This window comes from Salmo salar, chromosome 09, assembly GCF_965601325.2.
Source record: "Salmo salar chromosome 09, fSalSal1, whole genome shotgun sequence".
NCBI classification, from domain to species: Eukaryota; Metazoa; Chordata; class Actinopteri; order Salmoniformes; family Salmonidae; genus Salmo; species Salmo salar.
The window spans coordinates 59096385-59124172 of NC_138299.1; the positions used below are offsets into that span (position 1 = coordinate 59096385).

General features: G+C 46.2%; 1 protein-coding gene across 4 annotated transcripts in view; it reads right to left on the reverse strand.

Annotated features, from left to right (window-relative positions):
* letm1 (leucine zipper-EF-hand containing transmembrane protein 1) overlaps window positions 1-27788 on the reverse strand; it is a 54861-nt gene that overhangs the window by 7128 nt on the left and 19945 nt on the right. For 3 of the 4 annotated variants that reach the window (XR_014378779.1, XM_045723820.2, XM_045723819.2), the window contains exons 9-12: window positions 10779-11012; window positions 8089-8223; window positions 7788-7981; window positions 120-276 (exon numbers count right to left, since the gene is read on the reverse strand). Coding sequence is in view for 3 of the 4 variants with exons in the window: in XM_045723820.2 (XP_045579776.1) it covers window positions 120-276; window positions 7788-7981; window positions 8089-8223; window positions 10779-11012 (720 nt within the window). In the remaining variant the exon portion in view is untranslated. The remainder of the gene's footprint in view (window positions 1-119; window positions 277-7787; window positions 7982-8088; window positions 8224-10778; window positions 11013-27788) is intronic. The other variant, XM_045723821.2, reaches the window with a different exon arrangement.

The following is a 27788-nucleotide window of genomic DNA, read 5'->3' on the forward strand; positions in this document are numbered from 1 at the left end:
CAACGAGACACACATTGAGTTAGCGTTCATTTGTTGTCACCACCTGTCTGTCTTTCATTCAGCTGATTGGCTGAGAAGACACAGCCAGAGGTCCTTCTGATTGGCCCAACAACACATACCTTGATGACATCGTCAATGTCGATCTTCCCGTCCTTGTTGTCGTCGAGCGCGTCAGCGATGCTCTGCAGCTTGTGCTCTGGAATGTTCTGGATCTGTCTCATGACGGTGATGAGCTCGTTGATGCTGATCAGGTTCTCCCTAAAGGTAAACAGAAGGCTACATACAGGAGGCATGTTACTGGCTCACACAGGTCACATGGTGGGGGAGGAGGAGCCAACTCTGTTGCCATGCAGGATCAAAGGTCCCAGATCAGAGCACACCAATCAGATCAAACCAAATTACATTTTAGGGAGTATTTTATCAGTGAAGTGCAATGAAGAACAAGCTCAAATTAAAAACGTTATTTTTTCATTGGAAAAAATATTAAAAAACCTTTCCTAGGAATTGCATCTTTTGCGAAAAATCATATCTAGAAAATGATTATTAATTTAGCAAATGAGTTAAAATCAAATCAAATTTATTTGTCACATGGTCAGCAGATGTTAATGCAAGTGTAGCGAAATGCTTGTGCTTCTAGTTCCGACCATGCAGTAATATCTAACAAGTAATCTAACAATTCCACAACTACCTTATACACACACACACACACACACAAGTGTAAAGGAATGAATAAGAATATGTACATATAAATATATGGATGAGCGATGGCCGAACGGCATAGGCAGGATGCAGTAGATAGTATAGAGTGCAATATATACATATGAGATGAGTAATGTAGGGTATGAAAACAAAGTGGCATAGTTTAAAGTGGCTAGTGATACATTACATCAAGATGGCAAGATGCAGTAGATGGTATAGAGTACAGTATATACATATGAGATGAGTAATGTAGGGTATGAAAACATTATATAAAGTGGCTTTGTTTAAAGTAGCTAGTGATACATCTAATACATCATATCATTATTGTGAATAAAAAAACAGTACCCTTAATAAACAATGTTGAGGTGTATTATGCTATAGCAACAGTTTAAATGCCGTATGGTCTATACCATTTCATCACCAGTCTAAATGCCATATGGTCTATACCATTTCATCAACAGTCTAAATGCCATATGGTCTATACCAATGGTTCCAATCAGTGTGCGGCTTGAGGAACAGTGGTGCAGCACACATTCCATTCCTTTAGATTGGTGTGTATTTTGTGTATTGTAGTGAAATTGTTAAGATATTACTGCAATGTTGGAGCTAGAAACACAAGCATTTCACTACACCCACAATAACATCTGCTAAACGTGTGTATGTGACCAATAACATTTTATTTGAGGTGTGCGGCTTGAGGAACTCTCAGGTGTGCGGCTTGAGGAACTCTCAGGTGTGCTGCTTGAGGAACTCTCAGGTGTGCTGCTTGAGGAACTCTCAGGTGTGCTGCTTGAGGAACTCTCAGGTGTGCTGCTTGAGGAACTCTCAGGTGTGCTGCTTGAGGAACTCTCAGGTGTGCTGCAAAACTTTTCCTAATCGTGACCATTTTTTTGAAACCTCACTTATAAACATGTAATGTTGACTTGGCAGCACTAGTGTTGGTCAGATAATACATGAAATGGTTCCATCTGGACAGTTGTTTCCAGTCCAGTGTGCTCAGGCTGCTGTTACATTTGTATCACCTGAGGGGCGCGCATCACCAGCAAAGTAATTTGTATCATTTTACTTTTGTCTATAAAAACAGTTAGCACAACTAAGTCTGATAGGGTTTAGTCATTTATTTCTTAATATATGGCTCTGGGCTTAGCTATACCACAGCCTCCGCTCTAGAAACAAACGTATATGGCTCTGGGCTTAGCCATACCACAGCCTCCGCTCTAGAAACAAACAGAGTGGCTCTGGGCTTAGCTATACCACAGCCTCTGCTCTAGAAAGAAAAAGAGTGGCTTCGTGTCCATGGTTGCACCTTTACAATACAGAAAACCACTCCTCTGTAGCCCAAACTGTTTAAAACTAAAACATGTTTTAACAGAGCTAAAAAAAATATATATATTATTTCGGGAGCAGATTCGCGGGTCGCTATAAAGGGGTAAACGGATTCGTGGGTCGCTATAAAGGGGTAAACGGATTCGCGGGTCGCTATAAAGGGGCGGGTGTCATTGCAAATGAAGCCTTTCCAGCGTAGTTTGATGGACTAAATGGTTGAAACCCCAACACATTGGTCTGGCAAGCAGTAGATAAACGAGGTAACAGCTTTTACCAACATTTAGCTGAACTTTTAGCGACTCCATATTTCTCAATGAATAATCAGAATATTAAGAACAATTTAAATGTGTTAGCATCTGATCGTAGAAAATTATCAAGATTTCTTGTTTTGTTTGATTTGGGAAAGCCTCAGTGTCAGAATGGTAAAACTATTGTTAGTCTGTCTGCTTGTATTCCCTCCACCACCGTTTAAATAAGGGTTAGGGTTAACTCTAACCCAGACTGGCTTCCATACTGACGAATAAGGGTTAGTGTTAACTCTAACCCAGACTGGCTTCTCAGGAAGTCTACATTAGAACAGACACCATCAATAACATAGTGATGATGCATGTTTGCCATTCCAAATGAAGAGTGACTTTACAGGCCAGAGAACAGAGACGAACTAAAGACCTCATGCTTCTCCTTAAAGAAAACACACTATTCTTAAAATGGAGACAGCCCTTAATGGCGCTGCCCATTCCGTCACAGGAGCTGCTATTAGGAAGAGCTGTCTAACATAATCTAGTGTGAAGCCCCACCACAGTGAATGGAGGTGAGTGTGAAGCCCCACCACAGTGAATGGAGGTGAGTGTGAAGCCCCACCACAGTGAATGGAGGTGAGTGTGAAGCCCCACCACAGTGAATGGAGGTGAGTGTGAAGCCCCACCACAGTGAATGGAGGCGAGTGTGAAGCCACACCACAGTGAATGGAGGTCAGTGTGAAGCCACACCACAGTGAATGGAGATCAGTGTGAAGCCACACCACAGTGAATGGAGATCAGTGTGAAGCCACACCACAGTGAAATGAGTGGACCTGTTCCAGCAGACAACCAGGCTATGACACGTCACCTGACCAGGTACAGCTGCTGAGGGCAGAGCGCCCAGCTCAGATGGAACAGTAATCTGTGCCACCAAGCAGGGTTTCAGTTAGCCGGTGTTAGCCGGCTTTTGGAAGATAAAAAAAATAGAAAAGCCGATAAAATCTGCACCAGCCAATTGTCCGGTAGGGGAATCAAAAAATAAAAACATTTTTAGCCTCATCATTGATGTAAATACATTTGACCAGTCATGCTTATTAGTCTCTAGGTTAACTTGCATAACTGAATGGAATTAAATTGGCGTGTGTATATTCGTTATGCAACTTATTTGTGACTCGTTTCAGTAAGGTAGGCGTATGATGGACGTCACCACTTCACAGGAGAGACATATGAACGTTTTTTTTGTTTGTTGCAGAAATGCCTTCTGGAACATGTGAACTTTCAAGTGCCTTAATAACAAAATTGTATGTCATCTGTAAATACGAATAAAATTGTTAAGTTACGAGCCTGGTTGGTTAAGCCACGGAAAAAGACAGGAACTTTCCCGCTAGCCATGATTGGCTGAGATAATGGATGGACATGCCGAGACATGAGTTCGGATTGGTCTGCCATGAAACATACTTCTATAACATGAGCTGCTCAGTATGTGTAGATACTTGCTACCGCAGCTTTTTGAAAGATATAACGTTAACAACAGAGAAATGCAAAGTGATGCTACTGCTCTCAACAACAACGCTGCCCTGAATTTAGTAGACACTATTGACAAAGATCAGTGGAAAAAAAGTTGGACTACTTTCTGGAGGACGATCGTGTCATTGTTGACTCTCTCCGACTGAAAATTATTCAGACGATGAGGAAATCCCTGACTTAAGTAAAAGCATTTTCATTGAACCTTCTTCTGATGACAGTGATTGGGAAGAAACGGCGATCAACAGTGTTGTTGTCGCAGAAGAAGTTGACAATGTTTTGAAATCAGTAGAATGCCTGGTGGAAGCAGAGTATGATAAGGAGATGAATAGAATTTTGCCGTTTGGTTACAAATGCAGAGGGAGTGGAAAAGAGAACAAGGCTGTTGTATAAAACATCTGTCTCCGGATTACATCTTCAAACTAAGGGCAACTATGGCATCCGCGACAGAGAAGGAGAAGATTTGATGATTATGGCATTGCACACAGTCAGTGTGAACCAGAGTGACTGGACCCAATGGGCCAAGCAAGCTGTACAAACAAAATGAAAACGACACAGGGCATCTTATATAATGAAAGGGGTTGCAGTCTGCCACTAACCGTTCATGCATGTACACGGCTACATGCATCTAGCTACATTTTCCATGTAGAAATATCTCAGAAATCCATTTGCATTGCTAGTTATACTCTAATGTTAGCTAGCTAACTAGAACCTATTTGGTTAGCTTTAGCTAGCTATGACAATCAGTTTGTAATACTAGTATTCTATGGATTGAGATTATGGTTTATTAGCTAGCTACATGTCAAAACAAAAGCCCAAGTTAAAGTGTACTGTTAGTTAATGTTAGCTGGCACATTGAACCTAGTTGGTTAGCTTTAGCGGCTATGACACCGTCGGTATCCTGTGCATGTAACAAACAATCTTCAATTTTATATAGTGTGTTTACCAGAGACAGTAATGTGAACAACATGACCTGCACCAAAGTCAGATTAGGATATAGGCCAAGGACTAGATATTGTATTTTTACCTGGAGCTACTATTTTCACCACTAAGTCTTGAAAACATTGGTTGTTTACTACACTACTCACTCTGTTTAGCACATGGCCTCAAATGATAATCCTTAAAGAGATGGGTGGGGCTAAGGCTTAAGAGGGTGGGAACGATGCTGAATGGGTGTAGACAAAGAAGAACTCTCCAGTAGGTACCAAAACATTCAAGGACCACTTTCTCAAAAGTGAGTTTACAAGTTCATCAACTTTCATAGCAGAATTACTTTCCCATTGTTCCTCAGCTACAGTGAATGATACCATTTTTCTTGCTAAATCTCTACTTTTATCCAATGTAAAAAACACAATTTCAAATGTTGCTACATATGACTGAAAAGAGGTAGTGGGTCACATTTAAATCACACAGATACAAAGCCTATGAGCAGAAAATCTGTCCGACAGCGAGAGAGCTCCTGCTATAGCATCTCAAACAGCAGAGGCAACTTCACACACCACTTCCCAATGAGCTGGAGGCAGTACGCATTTTGAAAACATGTACTTAAATTGTTGGAAACCTGAATGTTTTACTACATATTGAGGCATGTCTTTCCTCGCTTCGAAGTAGCTTAGCCAAAATCAGACCATATCCATGGAGGCAATTATTTGATATGAACTTTTTCCATTTTCCAGTTACCAAAGGCACAATCATAGTCATATTAGCCCCCCATGCTAGTTGATGATAATCCTAGTCATATTAGCAGCCCATGCTAGTTGTTGATAATCATAGTCATATTTTCAACCCATGCTAGTTGATGATAATCCTAGTCATATTAGCAGCCCATGCAAGTTGATCTCCCCTCTTTCTAAATTTCTAACGGATATTTTCATCTCCTTCACATGAAACCGCTGGCTTTTGACAACAGTGTTTGCGCGTATTTTACTGCCTTGTGCGCATTGCTGCGCTTATAATATGAAGAAAAAATGGTTTATCAACATTTTAAACTAAAGGTTCTGATCTGTTGCATCAGACTCATTGCTTTACACATCGTTGCATCCTCGACTTGCATGTTCTGTTAACATGGATTGCAATAATCTAAATTTGACTTTGTTATTCTGAGCACCGTGGGTGGACGCCGTAATCAGGTTATGCACCCAATGCATATGGATCCGGTAAATTTCTCAAATGTCCGACGCCACATTTTCCTAACGGAAACCCTTGTTCTGAGTAGGATATCAAACCCTGTCACCCAGACACACCGTCAACAACCCTGCCACACCGTCAACAACCCTGACACACCGTCAACAACCCTGACACACCGTCAACAACCCTGACACACCGTCAACACCGCCACAGAAAACACTGCTACTCCTACTGCTCTCTCCTCGTCTGACCACGTGTTCTCGCATAACCCGAGAGCATCTGGCCAGCAGGGTGGTGGCACTGGAATCCTCATCTCTCCCAAGTGGACATTCTCTCTTTCTCCCCTGACCCATCTGTCTATCTCCTCCTTTGAATTCCATGCTGTCACAGTTACCAGCCCATTCAAGCTTAACATCCTTACCATTTATTGCCCTCCAGGTTCCCTTGGAGAGTTCATCAATGAGCTTGACGCCTTGATAAGTTCCATTCCTGAGGATGGCTCACCCCTCACAGTTCTGGGTGACTTTAACCTCCCTACATCTACCTTTGACTCATTCCTCTCTGCCTCCTTCTTTCCACTCCTCTCCTCTTTTGACCTCACCCTCTCACCGTCCCCCCCTACTCACAAGGCAGGCAATTCGCTTGACCTCATCTTTACTAGATGCTGTTCTTCTACTAATCTCACTGCAACTCCCCTCCAAGTCTCCGACCACTACCTTGTATCCTTTTCCCTCTCACTCTCCTCCAACACTTCTCACTCTGCCCCTACTCAGATGTTATTGTGCCGTCGCAACCTTCGCTCCCTCTCTCCTGCTACTCTCTCCTCTTCCATCCCATCATCTCTTCCCTCTGCTCAATCCCATCTCCTGACTCTGCCTCCTCAACCCTCCTCTCCTCCCTTTCTGCATCCTTTGATTCTCTATGTCCCCTATCCTCCAGGCCGGCTCGGTCCTCCCCTCCTGCTCCGTGGCTTGACGACTCATTGCGAGCTCACAGAACAGGGCTCCGGGCAGCCGAGCGGAAATGGAGGAAAATTCGCCTCCCTGCGGACCTGGCATCTTTTCACACCCTCCTCTCTACATTTTCCTCCTCTGATTCTGCTGCTAAAGCCACTTTCTACCACTCTAAATTCCAAGCATCTGCCTCTAACCCTAGGAAGATCTTTGCCACCTTCTCCTCCCTCCTGAATCCTCCTCCCCCTCCTCCCTCTCCGCGGATGACTTCGTCAACCATTTTGAAAAGAAGGTCGACGACATCTGATCCTCGTTTGTTAAGTCAAACGACACCGCTGGTCCTGCTCACATTGCCCTACCCTATGCTTTGACCCTGTCACACCGTCAACAACCCAGACACACCGTCAACAACCACTATGATGATCATCCATTCTCCATCAAATGTCAAATGAACATTATCCAATTTTCAAACTAGCCTAGTTTTTGTTGAAGGCATATTAAGTGATATTTCTTTGGAGGCAACACATTTCAGCATGTGAATAAGACTCCTAACCCATTACTCCAAATGCTACCTAACTATACGTTTAGCCCATTGGTAACTACCGGAAACTACACGTTTAGCCCATTGGTAACTACACGTTTAGCCCATTGGTAACTACACGTTTAGCCCATTGGTAACTACACGTTTAGCCCATTGGTAACTACACGTTTAGCCCATTGGTAACTACACGTTTAGCCCATTGGTAACTACACGTTTAGCCCATTGGTAACTACTGGTAACTACACGTTTAGCCCATTGGTAACTACCGGTAACGACACGTTAACGCCGGTCACATGACGTCCATATCCTGTTCCAGTCTGATCGGACACCCCCATTGGTTCCCAGAGTGGTTCTATGATGAGGCTGCTGATTTCTTACCCAATAGGAGGAGTGGATGGTCTGTCCATCTGTCCATCCAGGACCACCTTGTCCTGCTCCAGCTCTGTGATGATCTTTCCTATCCTACCGATCATCCTGTTGACCCTCTTAGAGAGCCGCTGAGAGGCCTTACTCTCCTGCACGGCCTTCTCCTGGCCAGTCTTAGATAACTCCTTCTTTATCTCCTTCAGGTCCTGGACAGAAACACAGAAACCCCCGTCAGTAGTGGAGATCCCACCTTACCCCCGTCAGTAGTGGAGATCCCACCTTACCCCCGTCAGTAGTGGAGATCCCACCTTACCTCGCTGTACTCCTGCACATCGTCTTTCAGGTCCTCTAGCTCCTCCTTTTCCAGAGTGAGTAACTTCTTCTGTCCCTTCAGCTGGGTACAAGCATCACTCAACATGTCTATCTCTTCCTTAGTGATCTCCTCTCCCTGTAGGGGACAATATATACAATTATACAGCTGGGTACAAGCATCACTCAACATGTCTATCTCTTCCTTATTATTATACAGTTTGGTACAGGACAGACACTCAGTGACCAGTTTATTAGGTAAAACACCCAGCAGGGTACAGGACAATATATACTATTATACAGTTTGGTACAGGACAACAGGATAGGATTGTCGTAGGATAGAATAGTGTATACAGCAATAGTTGAATAGGATGGCATTGCCTAGAACACAGTATATACATATGAGCTTAGTAAAGCATTACATAATCATCATTAAAGTGGCCAATGATTCCATGTCTATGTACATAGAGCAGTAGCCTCTAAGGTGCAGGGTTGAGTAACTGGGTGGTAGCCGGCTAGTAACGGTGACAAAGTTCAGGGCAGGGTACTGGGTGTTGGACGGCTAGTGATTGCTATTTAACAGTCTGAAGGCCTTCAGATGGTAGCTGTTTTTCAGTCTCTCGGTCCCAGCTTTGATGCACCTGTACTGACCTCGCCTTCTGGATGATAGCGGGATGAACAGGCAGTGGCTCGGGTGGTTGTTGTCCTTGATGATCTTTTTGGCCTTCCTATGACATCGGGTGCTGTAGGTGTCCTGGAGGGCAGGTAGTTTGCCCCTGGTGATGCGTTGTGCAGACCTCACCACCCTCTGGAGGGCCTTGCGGTTGTGGGCGGAGCAGTTGCCGTACCAGGCGGTGATACAGCCCGACAGGATGCTCTCGATGCATATCTAAAAGTTTGTGAGGGTCTTAGCAGCCAAGCCAATTTCCTTCAGCCTCCTGAGGTTGAAGAGGCGTTATAGCGCCTTATTCACCACGCTGTCTGTGTGGGTGGACCATTTCAGTTTGTCCGTGATGTGTATGCCCGACGAACTTAAAACGTTACCCCTTCTCCACTGCTGTTTTGTCGATGTGGATAGGGGGGTGCTCCCCCTGCTGTTTCCTGAAGTCCACGATCATCTCCTTTGTTTTGTTGACGTTGAGTGTGAGGTTATTTTCCTGACACCACACTCCGAGGGCCCTCACCTCCTCCCTGTAGGCCGTCTCGTCGTTGTTGGTAATCAAGCCTACCACTGTAGTGTCGTCTGCAAACTTGATGATTGAGTTAGAGGCGTGCGTGACCATGCAGTCATGGGTGAACAGGGAGTACAGGAGAGGGCTGAGAACGCACCCTTGTGGGACCCCAGTGTTGAGGATCAGCGGGGTGGAGATGTTGTTTCCTACCTTCACCACCTGGGGGCGGCCCGTCAGAAAGTCCTGGACTGAGTTGCACAGGCTCGGGGTTCAGACCCAGGGCCCAGAGCTTAATGATGACGTTGGAGGGTACTATGGTGTTGAAGGCTGAGCTGTAGTCAATTAACAGCATGATCACCATGGCACCATGAGCAGCAGGTATGGAACAGCCAGATGAGTCCACAGACCTTACTAATGATCAGGTTATGATGTTCAGATAATGTAATCATCATACATTATCTGACTATCATCTGCAAACAATCTACAAGATTGTGCGAAGTTCCTGGATATTGGCGGGAACTGGAACACGCTGTTGTACACGTTGATCCAGAGCATCCCAAACATGCTCAATGGGTGACATGTCGGTGAGTATGCAGGCCATGGAAGAACTGGGACATTTTCAGCTTCCAGGAATTGTGTACAGATCCTTGAGACATGGGACTGTGCATTATCATGCTGAAACATGAGGTGATGGCGGCGGATGAATGGAATGACAACGGGCCTCAGGACCTCATCACGGTATCTCTGTGCATTCAAATTGCCATAAAATGCAATGGTGTTCGTAGCTTACGCCTGCCCATACCATAACCCCACTCCACCATGGGGCACTCTGTTGACATCAGCAAACCACTCGTCCACACAACGCCATACACACCGTCTGCGGTTGGGAGGCCGGTTGGACGTACTGCCAAATTCTCTAAAATTATGTCGGAGGTGGCTTATGGTAGAGAAATTAATATTAAATTATCTGGCAACAGCTCTGGTGGACATTCCTGCAATCAGCGTGCCAATTGCACACTCAGTGGCATTGTGTTGTATGACAAAACAGCACATTTTAGAGTGGCCTTTTATTGTCCCCAGCACAAGGTGCACCTGTGTAATGGTCATGCTGTTTAATCAGCTTCTTGATAATCCATCCACCTGACAGGTGTGGCCTATCTTGGCAAAGGAAAAACGCTCACAAACAGGAATGTAAACAGATTTGTGCAAAACATTTGAGCGAAATAAGCTTTTTGTTCATATGGAACATGTCTGGGATCTTATTTCAGCTCATGAAACATGGGACCAACACTTTACATGTTTTTAAAATATTTTTGTTCAGTATAAAATATGATTATGGTGAAATCTATTCAAATCACCCGAAGACCTTGATGCCCTCTAGGACAGGTGTTGGTCTGTGTGTTACCTTCATGCCCTAAAGGACAGGTGTTGGTCTGTGTGTTACCTTCATGCCCTAAAGGACAGGTGTTGGTCTGTGTGTTACCTTCATGCCCTCTAGGACAGGTGTTGGTCTGTGTGTTACCTTCATGCCCTCTAGGACAGGCGCAGTGTCCCGTAGTGTCTCTGAGTGTTTAGACATGTCCCCATTAGAGAGGGAGAACTCTGTCCTCTCTGCTGCGTCCGCCAGCCTCTCCAGCTCTCTGTCCTTGTTATCCTGACGTATCGCTGCCTCCTCCTGCAGCGTTGCTTCCAGCTTGGTCTTGTTGTCCACCTGGGACAGCTCCATCTCAGCCACCTTAACCTGGGCCTCCTTAGCCTGGAGAGAGAGAGAGAGAGAGACACACCAAGTCATACATAACCCTAACCTCTAACCCTACACCATGTCAGAGACCCTGACCTCTCACCCTGACCTCTATCCCTACACCCTCCCAGAGACACTGACCCTGACCACCTCGGCCTGGAGACGGAGAGAACGTATGTGAATAAACGAACGACGCTCCAGGTTAAAACAGAAGGCGGCTACACACACACACCCATGTCAGTATACCAACCCTGTACCAGCAGTTGGAACTGTACTCATACACACCACTATTTCCAGGTGGAACTGTACTCATACACACCCACCCCTATTTCCAGGTGGAACTGTACTCATACACACCCACCCCTATTTCCATGTGGAACTGTACTCATACACACCCACCCCTATTTCCATGTGGAACTGTACTCATACACACAAACCCCTATTTCCATGTGGAACTGTACTCATACACACACACACACACACACACACACACACACACACCACTATTTCCATGTGGAACTGTACTCATACACACACACACACACACACACCCCTATTTCCAGGTGGAACTGTACACACACACACACACACACACACCCCCCTATTTCCAGGTGGAACTGTACACACACACACACACACCCCCCCCCCCCCCCTATTTCCAGGTGGAACTGTACTCATACACACCCCCCCCCCCCCCCTATTTCCAGGTGGAACTGTACTCATACACACACCCCCCCCCCCCCTATTTCCAGGTGGAACTGTCCTCACACACACCCCTATTTCCAGGTGAAACTGTACTCACACATACACCCCTATTTCCAGGTGGCACTGTACTCACACACACCCCTATTTCCATGTGGAACTGTACACACACACACACACACACACACACAATTTCCATGTGGAACTGTACTCATACACACCCACCCCTATTTCCAGGTGGAACTGTACTCATACACACCACTATTGCCAGGTAGAACTGTACTCATACACACACCTATTTCCATGTGGAACTGTAATCATACACACACACACACACACACACCACTATTTCCAGGTGAAACTGTACTCTCACACACACACACACACAATTTCCATGTGGAACTGTACTCATACACACCCACCCCTATTTCCAGGTGGAACTGTACTCATACACACCACTATTGCCAGGTAGAACTGTACTCACACACACACACACACACACACACACACCCCTATTTCCAGGTGGAACTGTACTCATACACACACACCCCTATTTCCAGGTGGAACTGTACTCATACACACACACACACCCCTATTTCCAGGTGGAACTGTACTCATACACACACACCCCTATTTCCATGTGGAACTGTACACACACACCCTATTTCCAGGTGGAACTGTACTCATACACACCCACCCCTATTTCCAGGTGGAACTGTACTCATCCCACACACCCCCTATTTCCAGGTGGAACTGTACTCATACACACACACCCCTATTTCCAGGTGGAACTGTACTCATACACACACACCCCTATTTCCAGGTGGAACTGTACTCATACACACACACCCTATTTCCATGTGGAACTGTACACACACACACACACCACCACACACACACACACACACACACACCTATTTCCAGGTGGAACTGTACTCATACACACACCCCCTATTTCCAGGTGAAACTGTACTCTCACACACACCACTATTTCCAGGTGGAACTGTACACACACACACACACACACACCACTATTTCCAGGTGGAACTGTACTCATACACACACCCCTATTTCCATGAGGAACTGTACTCATACCCCCACCCCTATTTCCATGTGGAACTGTACTCATACCCCCCCCCTATTTCCATGTGGAACTGTACTCATAACCCCCCCTATCTCCATGTGGAACTGTACTCACACACACACACACACCCCTATTTCCAGGTGAAACTGTACACACACACACCCCTATTTCCAGGTGAAACTGTACACACACACACACACCCCCCTATTTCCAGGTGGAACTGTACTCATACACACACACACACACCCCTATTTCCAGGTGAAACTGTACTCATACACACACACACACCCCTATTTCCAGGTGGAACTGTCCTCATATACACACACACCCACCCCTATTTCCAGGTGGAACTGTACTCATACACCCCCCCCTATTTCCATGTGGAACTGTACTCATACACCCCCCCCTATTTCCATGTGGAACTGTACACACACACACACACACACACACCCCTATTTCCAGGTGGAACTGTACTCTCTCACACACACACACACACACACATACCCCTATTTCCAGGTGGAACTGTACTCATACACACACCCCTATTTCCATGTGGAACTGTATTCATACACACCCCTATTTCCAGGTGGAACTGTACTCACACACCCCTATTTCCAGGTGGAACTGTACTCATACAAACCCCTATTTCCAGGTGGAACTGTACTCATACAAACCCCTATTTCCAGGTGGAACTGTACTCACACAAACCCCTATTTCCAGGTGGAACTGTACTCACACACACACACACCACTATTTCCAGGTGGAACTGTCCACACACACACACACACACCCCTATTTCCAGGTGGAACTGTACACACACACCACTATTTCCAGGTGGAACTGTACACACACACACACACCCACTATTTCCAGGTGGTACTGTCACACACACACACACACCACTATTTCCAGGTGGAACTGTACTCATACACACCACTATTTCCAGGTGAAACTGTACTCATACACACACACACACCCCTATTTCCAGGTGGAACTGTCCTCATATACACACACACACACACACCCACCCCTATTTCCAGGTGGAACTGTACTCATACACACACACCCCTATTTCCATGTGGAACTGTACTCATACACCCCTATTTCCAGGTGGAACTGTACTCATACACACACACGCCACTATTGCAAGGTGGAACTGTACTCATACACACCACTATTTCCAGGTGGAACTGTACTCATACACACCACTATTTCCAGGTGGAACTGTACTCATACACACACCCCTATTTCCAGGTGGAACTGTCCTCATATACACACACACACCCACCCCTATTTCCAGGTGGAACTGTACTCATACACACACACCCCTATTTCCATGTGGAACTGTACTCATACACCCCTATTTCCAGGTGGAACTGTACTCATACACACACGCCACTATTGCAAGGTGGAACTGTACTCATACACACCACTATTTCCAGGTGGAACTGTACTCACACACACACCCCTATTTCCAGGTGGCACTGTACTCACACACACACAACCTATTTCCATGTGGAACTGTACACACACACACACACACACACACACACACAATTTCCATGTGGAACTGTACTCATACACACCCACCCCTATTTCCAGGTGGAACTGTACTCATACACACACCTATTTCCATGTGGAACTGTACTCATATACACACACACACCTATTTCCAGGTGGAACTGTACTCATACACACACACACACACACACACACACACACACACCCCTATTTCCAGGTGGAACTGTACTCATACACACACACCCCTATTTCCAGGTGGAACTGTACTCATACACACCCCTATTTCCAGGTGGAACTGTACTCATACACACCCCTATTTCCAGGTGGAACTGTACTCATACAAACCCCTATTTCCAGGTGGAACTGTACTCACACACACACACCACTATTTCCAGGTGGAACTGTACTCACACACACACACCACTATTTCCAGGTGGAACTGTACTCACACACACACCACTATTTCCAGGTGGAACTGTACACACACAAACCACTATTTCCAGGTGGAACTGTACACACACACACCACTATTTCCAGGTGGAACTGTACTCACACACACACACACCACTATTTCCAGGTGGAACTGTACACACACACACACCACACCACTATTTCCAGGTGGAACTGTACTCATACACACACACACACACAACCCTATTTCCAGGTGGAACTGTACTCATACACACACACACCCCTATTTCCAGGTGGAACTGTCCTCATACACACACACACACACACAACCCTATTTCCAGGTGGAACTCTACTCATACACACCCCTATTTCCAGGTGGAACTCTACTCATACACACCCCTATTTCCAGGTGGAACTCTACTCATACACACCCCTATTTCCAGGTGGAACTGTACTCATACACACCACTATTTCCAGGTGGAACTGTACACACACACACACACACACCACTATTTCCAGGTGGAACTGTACTCATACACACACCCCTATTTCCATGAGGAACTGTACTCATACCCCCACCCCTATTTCCATGTGGAACTGTACTCATAACCCCCCCTATTTCCATGTGGAACTGTACTCATAACCCCCCCTATCTCCATGTGGAACTGTACTCACACACACACACACACCCCTATTTCCAGGTGAAACTGTACACACACACACACCCCTATTTCCAGGTGAAACTGTACACACACACACACACACACACCCCCCTATTTCCAGGTGGAACTGTACTCATATACACACACACCCACCCCTATTTCCAGGTGGAACTGTACTCATACACACACCCCTATTTCCATGTGGAACTGTACTCATACACCCCCCCCTATTTCCATGTGGAACTGTACACACACACACACACACACACCCCTATTTCCAGGTGGAACTGTACTCTCTCACACACACACACACACACACACACATACCCCTATTTCCAGGTGGAACTGTACTCATACACACACCCCTATTTCCATGTGGAACTGTATTCATACACACCCCTATTTCCAGGTGGAACTGTACTCACACACCCCTATTTCCAGGTGGAACTGTACTCATACAAACCCCTATTTCCAGGTGGAACTGTACTCACACAAACCCCTATTTCCAGGTGGAACTGTACTCACACACACACACACCACTATTTCCAGGTGGAACTGTACACACACACACACACATCCCTATTTCCAGGTGGAACTGTACACACACACACCACTATTTCCAGGTGGAACTGTACACACACACACACACCACTATTTCCAGGTGGTACTGTACACACACACACCACTATTTCCAGGTGAAACTGTACTCATACACACCACTATTTCCAGGTGAAACTGTACTCATACACACACGCCACTATTGCAAGGTGGAACTGTACTCATACACACCACTATTTCCAGGTGGAACTGTACTCACACACACACCCCTATTTCCAGGTGGCACTGTACTCACACACACACACACACACACACACCTATTTCCATGTGGAACTGTACACACACACACACACACACACACACACACACACAATTTCCATGTGGAACTGTACTCATACACACCCACCCCTATTTCCAGGTGGAACTGTACTCATACACACACCTATTTCCATGTGGAACTGTACTCATATACACACACACACCTATTTCCAGGTGGAACTGTACTCATACACACACACACACACACACACACCCCTATTTCCAGGTGGAACTGTACTCATACACACACACCCCTATTTCCAGGTGGAACTGTACTCATACACACCCCTATTTCCAGGTGGAACTGTACTCATACACACCCCTATTTCCAGGTGGAACTGTACTCATACAAACCCCTATTTCCAGGTGGAACTGTACTCACACACACACACCACTATTTCCAGGTGGAACTGTACTCACACACACACACCACTATTTCCAGGTGGAACTGTACTCACACACACACCACTATTTCCAGGTGGAACTGTACACACACAAACCACTATTTCCAGGTGGAACTGTACACACACACACACCACTATTTCCAGGTGGAACTGTACTCACACACACACACACCACTATTTCCAGGTGGAACTGTACACACACACACACACACCACACCACTATTTCCAGGTGGAACTGTACTCATACACACACACACACACAACCCTATTTCCAGGTGGAACTGTACTCATACACACACACACCCCTATTTCCAGGTGGAACTGTCCTCATACACACACACACACACACACACAACCCTATTTCCAGGTGGAACTGTACTCATACACACCCACCCCTATTTCCAGGTGGAACTCTACTCATACACACCCCTATTTCCAGGTGGAACTCTACTCATACACACCCCTATTTCCAGGTGGAACTGTACTCATACACACCACTATTTCCAGGTGGAACTGTACACACACACACCACTATTTCCAGGTGGAACTGTACACACACACACACACACCACTATTTCCAGGTGGAACTGTACTCATACACACACCCCTATTTCCATGAGGAACTGTACTCATACCCCCACCCCTATTTCCATGTGGAACTGTACTCATAACCCCCCCTATCTCCATGTGGAACTGTACTCACACACACACACACCCCTATTTCCAGGTGAAACTGTACACACACACACCCCTATTTCCAGGTGAAACTGTACACACACACACACACACACCCCCCTATTTCCAGGTGGAACTGTACTCATACACACACACACACCCCTATTTCCAGGTGAAACTGTACTCATACACACACACACACACCCCTATTTCCAGGTGGAACTGTCCTCATATACACACACACCCACCCCTATTTCCAGGTGGAACTGTACTCATACACACACCCCTATTTCCATGTGGAACTGTACTCATACACCCCCCCCTATTTCCATGTGGAACTGTACACACACACACACACCCCTATTTCCAGGTGGAACTGTACTCTCTCACACACACACACACACACACACACCCCTATTTCCAGGTGGAACTGTACTCATACACACACCCCTATTTCCATGTGGAACTGTATTCATACACACCCCTATTTCCAGGTGGAACTGTACTCACACACCCCTATTTCCAGGTGGAACTGTACTCATACAAACCCCTATTTCCAGGTGGAACTGTACTCACACAAACCCCTATTTCCAGGTGGAACTGTACTCACACACACCACTATTTCCAGGTGGAACTGTACTCACACACACCACTATTTCCAGGTGGAACTGTACACACACACACCACTATTTCCAGGTGGAACTGTACACACACACACCACTATTTCCAGGTGGAACTGTACACACACACACCACTATTTCCAGGTGGAACTGTACACACACACACACACCACTATTTCCAGGTGGTACTGTACACACACACACACACACCACTATTTCCAGGTGGAACTGTACACACACACACCACTATTTCCAGGTGAAACTGTACTCATACACACCACTATTTCCAGGTGAAACTGTACTCATACACACACACACACCCCTATTTCCAGGTGGAACTGTCCTCATATACACACACACACACACCCACCCCTATTTCCAGGTGGAACTGTACTCATACACACCACTATTTCCAGGTGGAACTGTACTCATACACACCACTATTTCCAGGTGGAACTGTACTCATACACACACCCCTATTTCCAGGTGGAACTGTCCTCATATACACACACACACCCACCCCTATTTCCAGGTGAAACTGTACTCATACACACCACTATTTCCAGGTGAAACTGTACTCATACACACACACACCCCTATTTCCAGGTGGAACTGTCCTCATATACACACACACACACACACCCACCCCTATTTCCAGGTGGAACTGTACTCATACACACACACCCCTATTTCCATGTGGAACTGTACTCATACACCCCTATTTCCAGGTGGAACTGTACTCATACACACACACACGCCACTATTGCAAGGTGGAACTGTACTCATACACACCACTATTTCCAGGTGGAACTGTACTCATACACACCACTATTTCCAGGTGGAACTGTACTCATACACACACCCCTATTTCCAGGTGGAACTGTCCTCATATACACACACACACCCACCCCAATTTCCAGGTGGAACTGTACTCATACACACACACCCCTATTTCCATGTGGAACTGTACTCATACACCCCTATTTCCAGGTGGAACTGTACTCATACACACCACTATTTCCAGGTGGAACTGTACTCACACACACACACACACACACACCTATTTCCATGTGGAACTGTACACACACACACACACACACACACCTATTTCCATGTGGAACTGTACACACACACACACACACACACACACACACACACACACACACACAATTTCCATGTGGAACTGTACTCATACACACCCACCCCTATTTCCAGGTGGAACTGTACTCATACACACACCTATTTCCATGTGGAACTGTACTCATATACACACACACACCTATTTCCAGGTGGAACTGTACTCATACACACACACACACACACACACACACACCCCTATTTCCAGGTGGAACTGTACTCATACACACACGCCACTATTGCAAGGTGGAACTGTACTCATACACACCACTATTTCCAGGTGGAACTGTACTCACACACACACCCCTATTTCCAGGTGGCACTGTACTCACACACACACACACACACACCTATTTCCATGTGGAACTGTACACACACACACACAATTTCCATGTGGAACTGTACTCATACACACCCACCCCTATTTCCAGGTGGAACTGTACTCACACACACACACACCACTATTTCCAGGTGGAACTGTACACACACACACACACCACACCACTATTTCCAGGTGGAACTGTACTCATACACACACATTTCCATGTGGAACTGTACTCATATACACACACACACCTATTTCCAGGTGGAACTGTACTCATACACACACACACACACACACACACCCCTATTTCCAGGTGGAACTGTACTCATACACACACACCCCTATTTCCAGGTGGAACTGTACTCATACAAACCCCTATTTCCAGGTGGAACTGTACTCACACACACACACCACTATTTCCAGGTGGAACTGTACTCACACACACACACACACACACCACTATTTCCAGGTGGAACTGTACTCACACACACACACACACACCACTATTTCCAGGTGGAACTGTACTCACACACACACACCACTATTTCCAGGTGGAACTGTACTCACACACACACACCACTATTTCCAGGTGGAACTGTACTCACACACACACACCACTATTTCCAGGTGGAACTGTACACACACACACCACTATTTCCAGGTGGAACTGTACACACACAAACCACTATTTCCAGGTGGAACTGTACACACACACACCACTATTTCCAGGTGGAACTGTACACACACACACCACTATTTCCAGGTGGAACTGTACACACACACACACACACACACACCACTATTTCCAGGTGGAACTGTACTCACACACACACACACCACTATTTCCAGGTGGAACTGTACACACACACACCACACCACTATTTCCAGGTGGAACTGTACTCATACACACACACACCCCTATTTCCAGGTGGAACTGTCCTCATACACACACACACACACACACACACACACAACCCTATTTCCAGGTGGAACTGTACTCATACACACCCACCCCTATTTCCAGGTGGAACTCTACTCATACACACCCCTATTTCCAGGTGGAACTGTACTCATACACACCACTATTTCCAGGTGGAACTGTACACACACACACCACTATTTCCAGGTGGAACTGTACACACACACACACCACTATTTCCAGGTGGAACTGTACTCATACACACACCCCTATTTCCATGTGGAACTGTACTCATAACCCCCCCTATCTCCATGTGGAACTGTACTCACACACACACACACACACACACCCCTATTTCCAGGTGAAACTGTACACACACACACCCCTATTTCCAGGTGAAACTGTACACACACACACACCCCCCTATTTCCAGGTGGAACTGTACTCATACACACACACACACCCCTATTTCCAGGTGAAACTGTACTCATACACACACACACACACACCCCTATTTCCAGGTGGAACTGTCCTCATATACACACACACCCACCCCTATTTCCAGGTGGAACTGTACTCATACACACACCCCTATTTCCATGTGGAACTGTACTCATACACCCCCCCCTATTTCCATGTGGAACTGTACACACACACACACACCCCTATTTCCAGGTGGAACTGTACTCTCTCACACACACACACACACACACACACACACACACACACACATACCCCTATTTCCAGGTGGAACTGTACTCATACACACACCCCTATTTCCATGTGGAACTGTATTCATACACACCCCTATTTCCAGGTGGAACTGTACTCACACACCCCTATTTCCAGGTGGAACTGTACTCATACAAACCCCTATTTCCAGGTGGAACTGTACTCACACAAACCCCTATTTCCAGGTGGAACTGTACTCACACACACACACACCACTATTTCCAGGTGGAACTGTACACACACACACACACACACACACACACACCCCTATTTCCAGGTGGAACTGTACACACACACACCACTATTTCCAGGTGGAACTGTACACACACACACACACCACTATTTCCAGGTGGTACTGTACACACACACACACACCACTATTTCCAGGTGGAACTGTACACACACACACCACTATTTCCAGGTGAAACTGTACTCATACACACCACTATTTCCAGGTGAAACTGTACTCATACACACACCCCTATTTCCAGGTGGAACTGTCCTCATATACACACACACACACACCCACCCCTATTTCCAGGTGGAACTGTACTCATACACACACACCCCTATTTCCATGTGGAACTGTACTCATACACCCCTATTTCCAGGTGGAACTGTACTCATACACACACACGCCACTATTGCAAGGTGGAACTGTACTCATACACACCACTATTTCCAGGTGGAACTGTACTCATACACACCACTATTTCCAGGTGGAACTGTACTCATACACACACCCCTATTTCCAGGTGGAACTGTCCTCATATACACACACACACCCACCCCTATTTCCAGGTGGAACTGTACTCATACACACACACCCCTATTTCCATGTGGAACTGTACTCATACACCCCTATTTCCAGGTGGAACTGTACTCATACACACACGCCACTATTGCAAGGTGGAACTGTACTCATACACACCACTATTTCCAGGTGGAACTGTACTCACACACACACCCCTATTTCCAGGTGGCACTGTACTCACACACACACACCTATTTCCATGTGGAACTGTACACACACACACACACACACACACACACACACAATTTCCATGTGGAACTGTACTCATACACACCCACCCCTATTTCCAGGTGGAACTGTACTCATACACACACCTATTTCCATGTGGAACTGTACTCATATACACACACACACCTATTTCCAGGTGGAACTGTACTCATACACACACACACACACACACACCCCTATTTCCAGGTGGAACTGTACTCATACACACACACCCCTATTTCCAGGTGGAACTGTACTCATACACACCCCTATTTCCAGGTGGAACTGTACTCATACACACCCCTATTTCCAGGTGGAACTGTACTCATACACACCCCTATTTCCAGGTGGAACTGTACTCATACAAACCCCTATTTCCAGGTGGAACTGTACTCACACACACACACCACTATTTCCAGGTGGAACTGTACTCACACACACACCACTATTTCCAGGTGGAACTGTACTCACACACACACCACTATTTCCAGGTGGAACTGTACACACACAAACCACTATTTCCAGGTGGAACTGTACACACACACACACACACACACACACCACTATTTCCAGGTGGAACTGTACTCACACACACACACACCACTATTTCCAGGTGGAACTGTACACACACACACACCACTATTTCCAGGTGGAACTGTACACACACAAACCACTATTTCCAGGTGGAACTGTACACACACACACACACACACACACACACCACTATTTCCAGGTGGAACTGTACTCACACACACACACACCACTATTTCCAGGTGGAACTGTACACACACACACCACTATTTCCAGGTGGAACTGTACACACACACACACCACTATTTCCAGGTGGAACTGTACTCATACACACACCCCTATTTCCATGTGGAACTGTACTCATAACCCCCCCTATCTCCATGTGGAACTGTACTCACACACACACACACACACACACCCCTATTTCCAGGTGAAACTGTACACACACACACCCCTATTTCCAGGTGAAACTGTACACACACACACACCCCCCTATTTCCAGGTGGAACTGTACTCATACACACACACACACCCCTATTTCCAGGTGAAACTGTACTCATACACACACACACACACACCCCTATTTCCAGGTGGAACTGTCCTCATATACACACACACCCACCCCTATTTCCAGGTGGAACTGTACTCATACACACACCCCTATTTCCATGTGGAACTGTACTCATACACCCCCCCCTATTTCCATGTGGAACTGTACACACACACACACACCCCTATTTCCAGGTGGAACTGTACTCTCTCACACACACACACACACACACACACACACACACACACACACATACCCCTATTTCCAGGTGGAACTGTACTCATACACACACCCCTATTTCCATGTGGAACTGTATTCATACACACCCCTATTTCCAGGTGGAACTGTACTCACACACCCCTATTTCCAGGTGGAACTGTACTCATACAAACCCCTATTTCCAGGTGGAACTGTACTCACACAAACCCCTATTTCCAGGTGGAACTGTACTCACACACACACACACCACTATTTCCAGGTGGAACTGTACACACACACACACACACACACACACACACACACACACCCCTATTTCCAGGTGGAACTGTACACACACACACCACTATTTCCAGGTGGAACTGTACACACACACACACACCACTATTTCCAGGTGGTACTGTACACACACACACACACCACTATTTCCAGGTGGAACTGTACACACACACACCACTATTTCCAGGTGAAACTGTACTCATACACACCACTATTTCCAGGTGAAACTGTACTCATACACACACCCCTATTTCCAGGTGGAACTGTCCTCATATACACACACACACACACACACCCACCCCTATTTCCAGGTGGAACTGTACTCATACACACACACCCCTATTTCCATGTGGAACTGTACTCATACACCCCTATTTCCAGGTGGAACTGTACTCATACACACACACGCCACTATTGCAAGGTGGAACTGTACTCATACACACCACTATTTCCAGGTGGAACTGTACTCATACACACCACTATTTCCAGGTGGAACTGTACTCATACACACACCCCTATTTCCAGGTGGAACTGTCCTCATATACACACACACACCCACCCCTATTTCCAGGTGGAACTGTACTCATACACACACACCCCTATTTCCATGTGGAACTGTACTCATACACCCCTATTTCCAGGTGGAACTGTACTCATACACACACGCCACTATTGCAAGGTGGAACTGTACTCATACACACCACTATTTCCAGGTGGAACTGTACTCACACACACACCCCTATTTCCAGGTGGCACTGTACTCACACACACACACCTATTTCCATGTGGAACTGTACACACACACACACACACACACACACACACACAATTTCCATGTGGAACTGTACTCATACACACCCACCCCTATTTCCAGGTGGAACTGTACTCATACACACACCTATTTCCATGTGGAACTGTACTCATATACACACACACACCTATTTCCAGGTGGAACTGTACTCATACACACACACACACACACACACCCCTATTTCCAGGTGGAACTGTACTCATACACACACACCCCTATTTCCAGGTGGAACTGTACTCATACACACCCCTATTTCCAGGTGGAACTGTACTCATACACACCCCTATTTCCAGGTGGAACTGTACTCATACACACCCCTATTTCCAGGTGGAACTGTACTCATACAAACCCCTATTTCCAGGTGGAACTGTACTCACACACACACACCACTATTTCCAGGTGGAACTGTACTCACACACACACCACTATTTCCAGGTGGAACTGTACTCACACACACACCACTATTTCCAGGTGGAACTGTACACACACAAACCACTATTTCCAGGTGGAACTGTACACACACACACACACACACACACACACCACTATTTCCAGGTGGAACTGTACTCACACACACACACACACCACTATTTCCAGGTGGAACTGTACACACACACACACACACACCACACCACTATTTCCAGGTGGAACTGTACTCATACACACACACACACACAACCCTATTTCCAGGTGGAACTGTACTCATACACACACACACCCCTATTTCCAGGTGGAACTGTCCTCATACACACACACACACACCCACCCCTATTTCCAGGTGGAACTCTACTCATACACACCCCTATTTCCAGGTGGAACTCTACTCATACACACCCCTATTTCCAGGTGGAACTGTACTCATACACACCACTATTTCCAGGTGGAACTGTACTCATACACACCACTATTTCCAGGTGGAACTGTACTCATACACACCCCTATTTCCATGTGGAACTGTACTCATACACACCCCTATTTCCAGGTGGAACTGTACTCACACACACACACCACTATTTCCAGGTGGAACTGTACACACACAAACCACTATTTCCAGGTGGAACTGTACTCATACACACACACACCCCTATTTCCAGGTGGAACTGTACTCATACACACACACACCCCTATTTCCAGGTGGAACTGTCCTCATACACACACACACACACACACACAACCCTATTTCCAGGTGGAACTGTACTCATACACACCCACCCCTATTTCCAGGTGGAACTCTACTCATACACACCCCTATTTCCAGGTGGAACTCTACTCATACACACCCCTATTTCCAGGTGGAACTGTACTCATACACACCACTATTTCCAGGTGGAACTGTACTCATACACACCACTATTTCCATGTGGAACTGTACTCATACACACCCCTATTTCCATGTGGAACTGTACACACACACACCCCTATTTCCATGTGGAACTGTACACACACACACACCCCTATTTCCAGGTGAAACTGTACTCTCACACACACACACACACCACTATTTCCAGGTGGAACTGTACACACACACACACCACTATTTCCATGTGGAACTGTACTCACACACACACCCCTATTTCCAGGTGAAACTGTACTCATACACACACACCCCTATTTCCATGTGGAACTGTACTCATACACCCCTATTTCCAGGTGGAACTGTACTCATACACACACACGCCACTATTGCAAGGTGGAACTGTACTCATACACACCACTATTTCCAGGTGGAACTGTACTCATACACACACCCCTATTTCCATGTGGAACTGTACTCATACACACACCCCTATTTCCATGTGGAACTGTACTCATACACACCCCTATTTCCATGTGGAACTGTACACACACACACACACACACACACACACACCACTATTTCCAGGTGGAACTGTACTCACACACACACCACTATTTCCAGGTGGAACTGTACTCATACACACACCCCTATTTCCATGTGGAACTGTACTCACACACACACCCCTATTTCCAGGTGAAACTGTACTCATACAGACACACACCCCTATTTCCAGGTGGAACTGTCCTCATATACACACACACACACACACACCCACCCCTATTTCCAGGTGGAACTGTACTCATACACCCCTATTTCCAGGTGGAACTGTACTCATACACACACACGCCACTATTTCCAGGTGGAACTGTACTCATACACCCCCCCCCCTATTTCCAGGTGGAACTGTACTCATACACACACCACTATTTCCAGGTGGAACTGTACTCATACACCCCCCCCTATTTCCATGTGGAACTGTACTCATACACCCCCCCCTATTTCCATGTGGAACTGTACACACACACCCCTATTTCCAGGTGGAACTGTACTCATACACACACACACACCACTATTTCCAGGTGGAACTGTACTCATACACACCCCTATTTCCAGGTGGAACTGTACTCATACACACCCCTATTTCCAGGTGGAACTGTACTCATACACACCCCTATTTCCATGTGGAACTGTACTCATACACACCCCTATTTCCATGTGGAACTGTACTCATACACACACCCCTATTTCCATGTGGAACTGTACAAACACACCCCTAATTCCAGGTGGAACTGTACTCATACACACACACACCCCTATTTCCAGGTGGAACTGTACTCATACACACCACTATTTCCAGGTGGAACTGTACTCATACACACCCCTATTTCCAGGTGGAACTGTACTCATACACACCCCTATTTCCAGGTGGAACTGTACTCATACACACCCCTATTTCCATGTGGAACTGTACTCACACACACACCCCTATTTCCAGGTGAAACTGTACTCTCACACACACACACACACACACACACCACTATTTCCAGGTGGAACTGTACACACACACACACACCACTATTTCCAGGTGGAACTGTACTCACACACCACTATTTCCAGGTGGAACTGTACTCATACACACACCCCTATTTCCATGTGGAACTGTACTCATACACACACCCCTATTTCCATGTGGAACTGTACTCACACACACACCCCTATTTCCAGGTGAAACTGTACTCATACACACACACACACCCCTATTTCCAGGTGGAACTGTCCTCATATACACACACACACACACACCCACCCCTATTTCCAGGTGGAACTGTACTCATACACACACACCCCTATTTCCATGTGGAACTGTACTCATACACCCCTATTTCCAGGTGGAACTGTACTCATACACACACACGCCACTATTGCAAGGTGGAACTGTACTCATACACACCCCTATTTCCAGGTGGAACTGTACTCATACACACCCCTATTTCCAGGTGAAACTGTACTCATATACA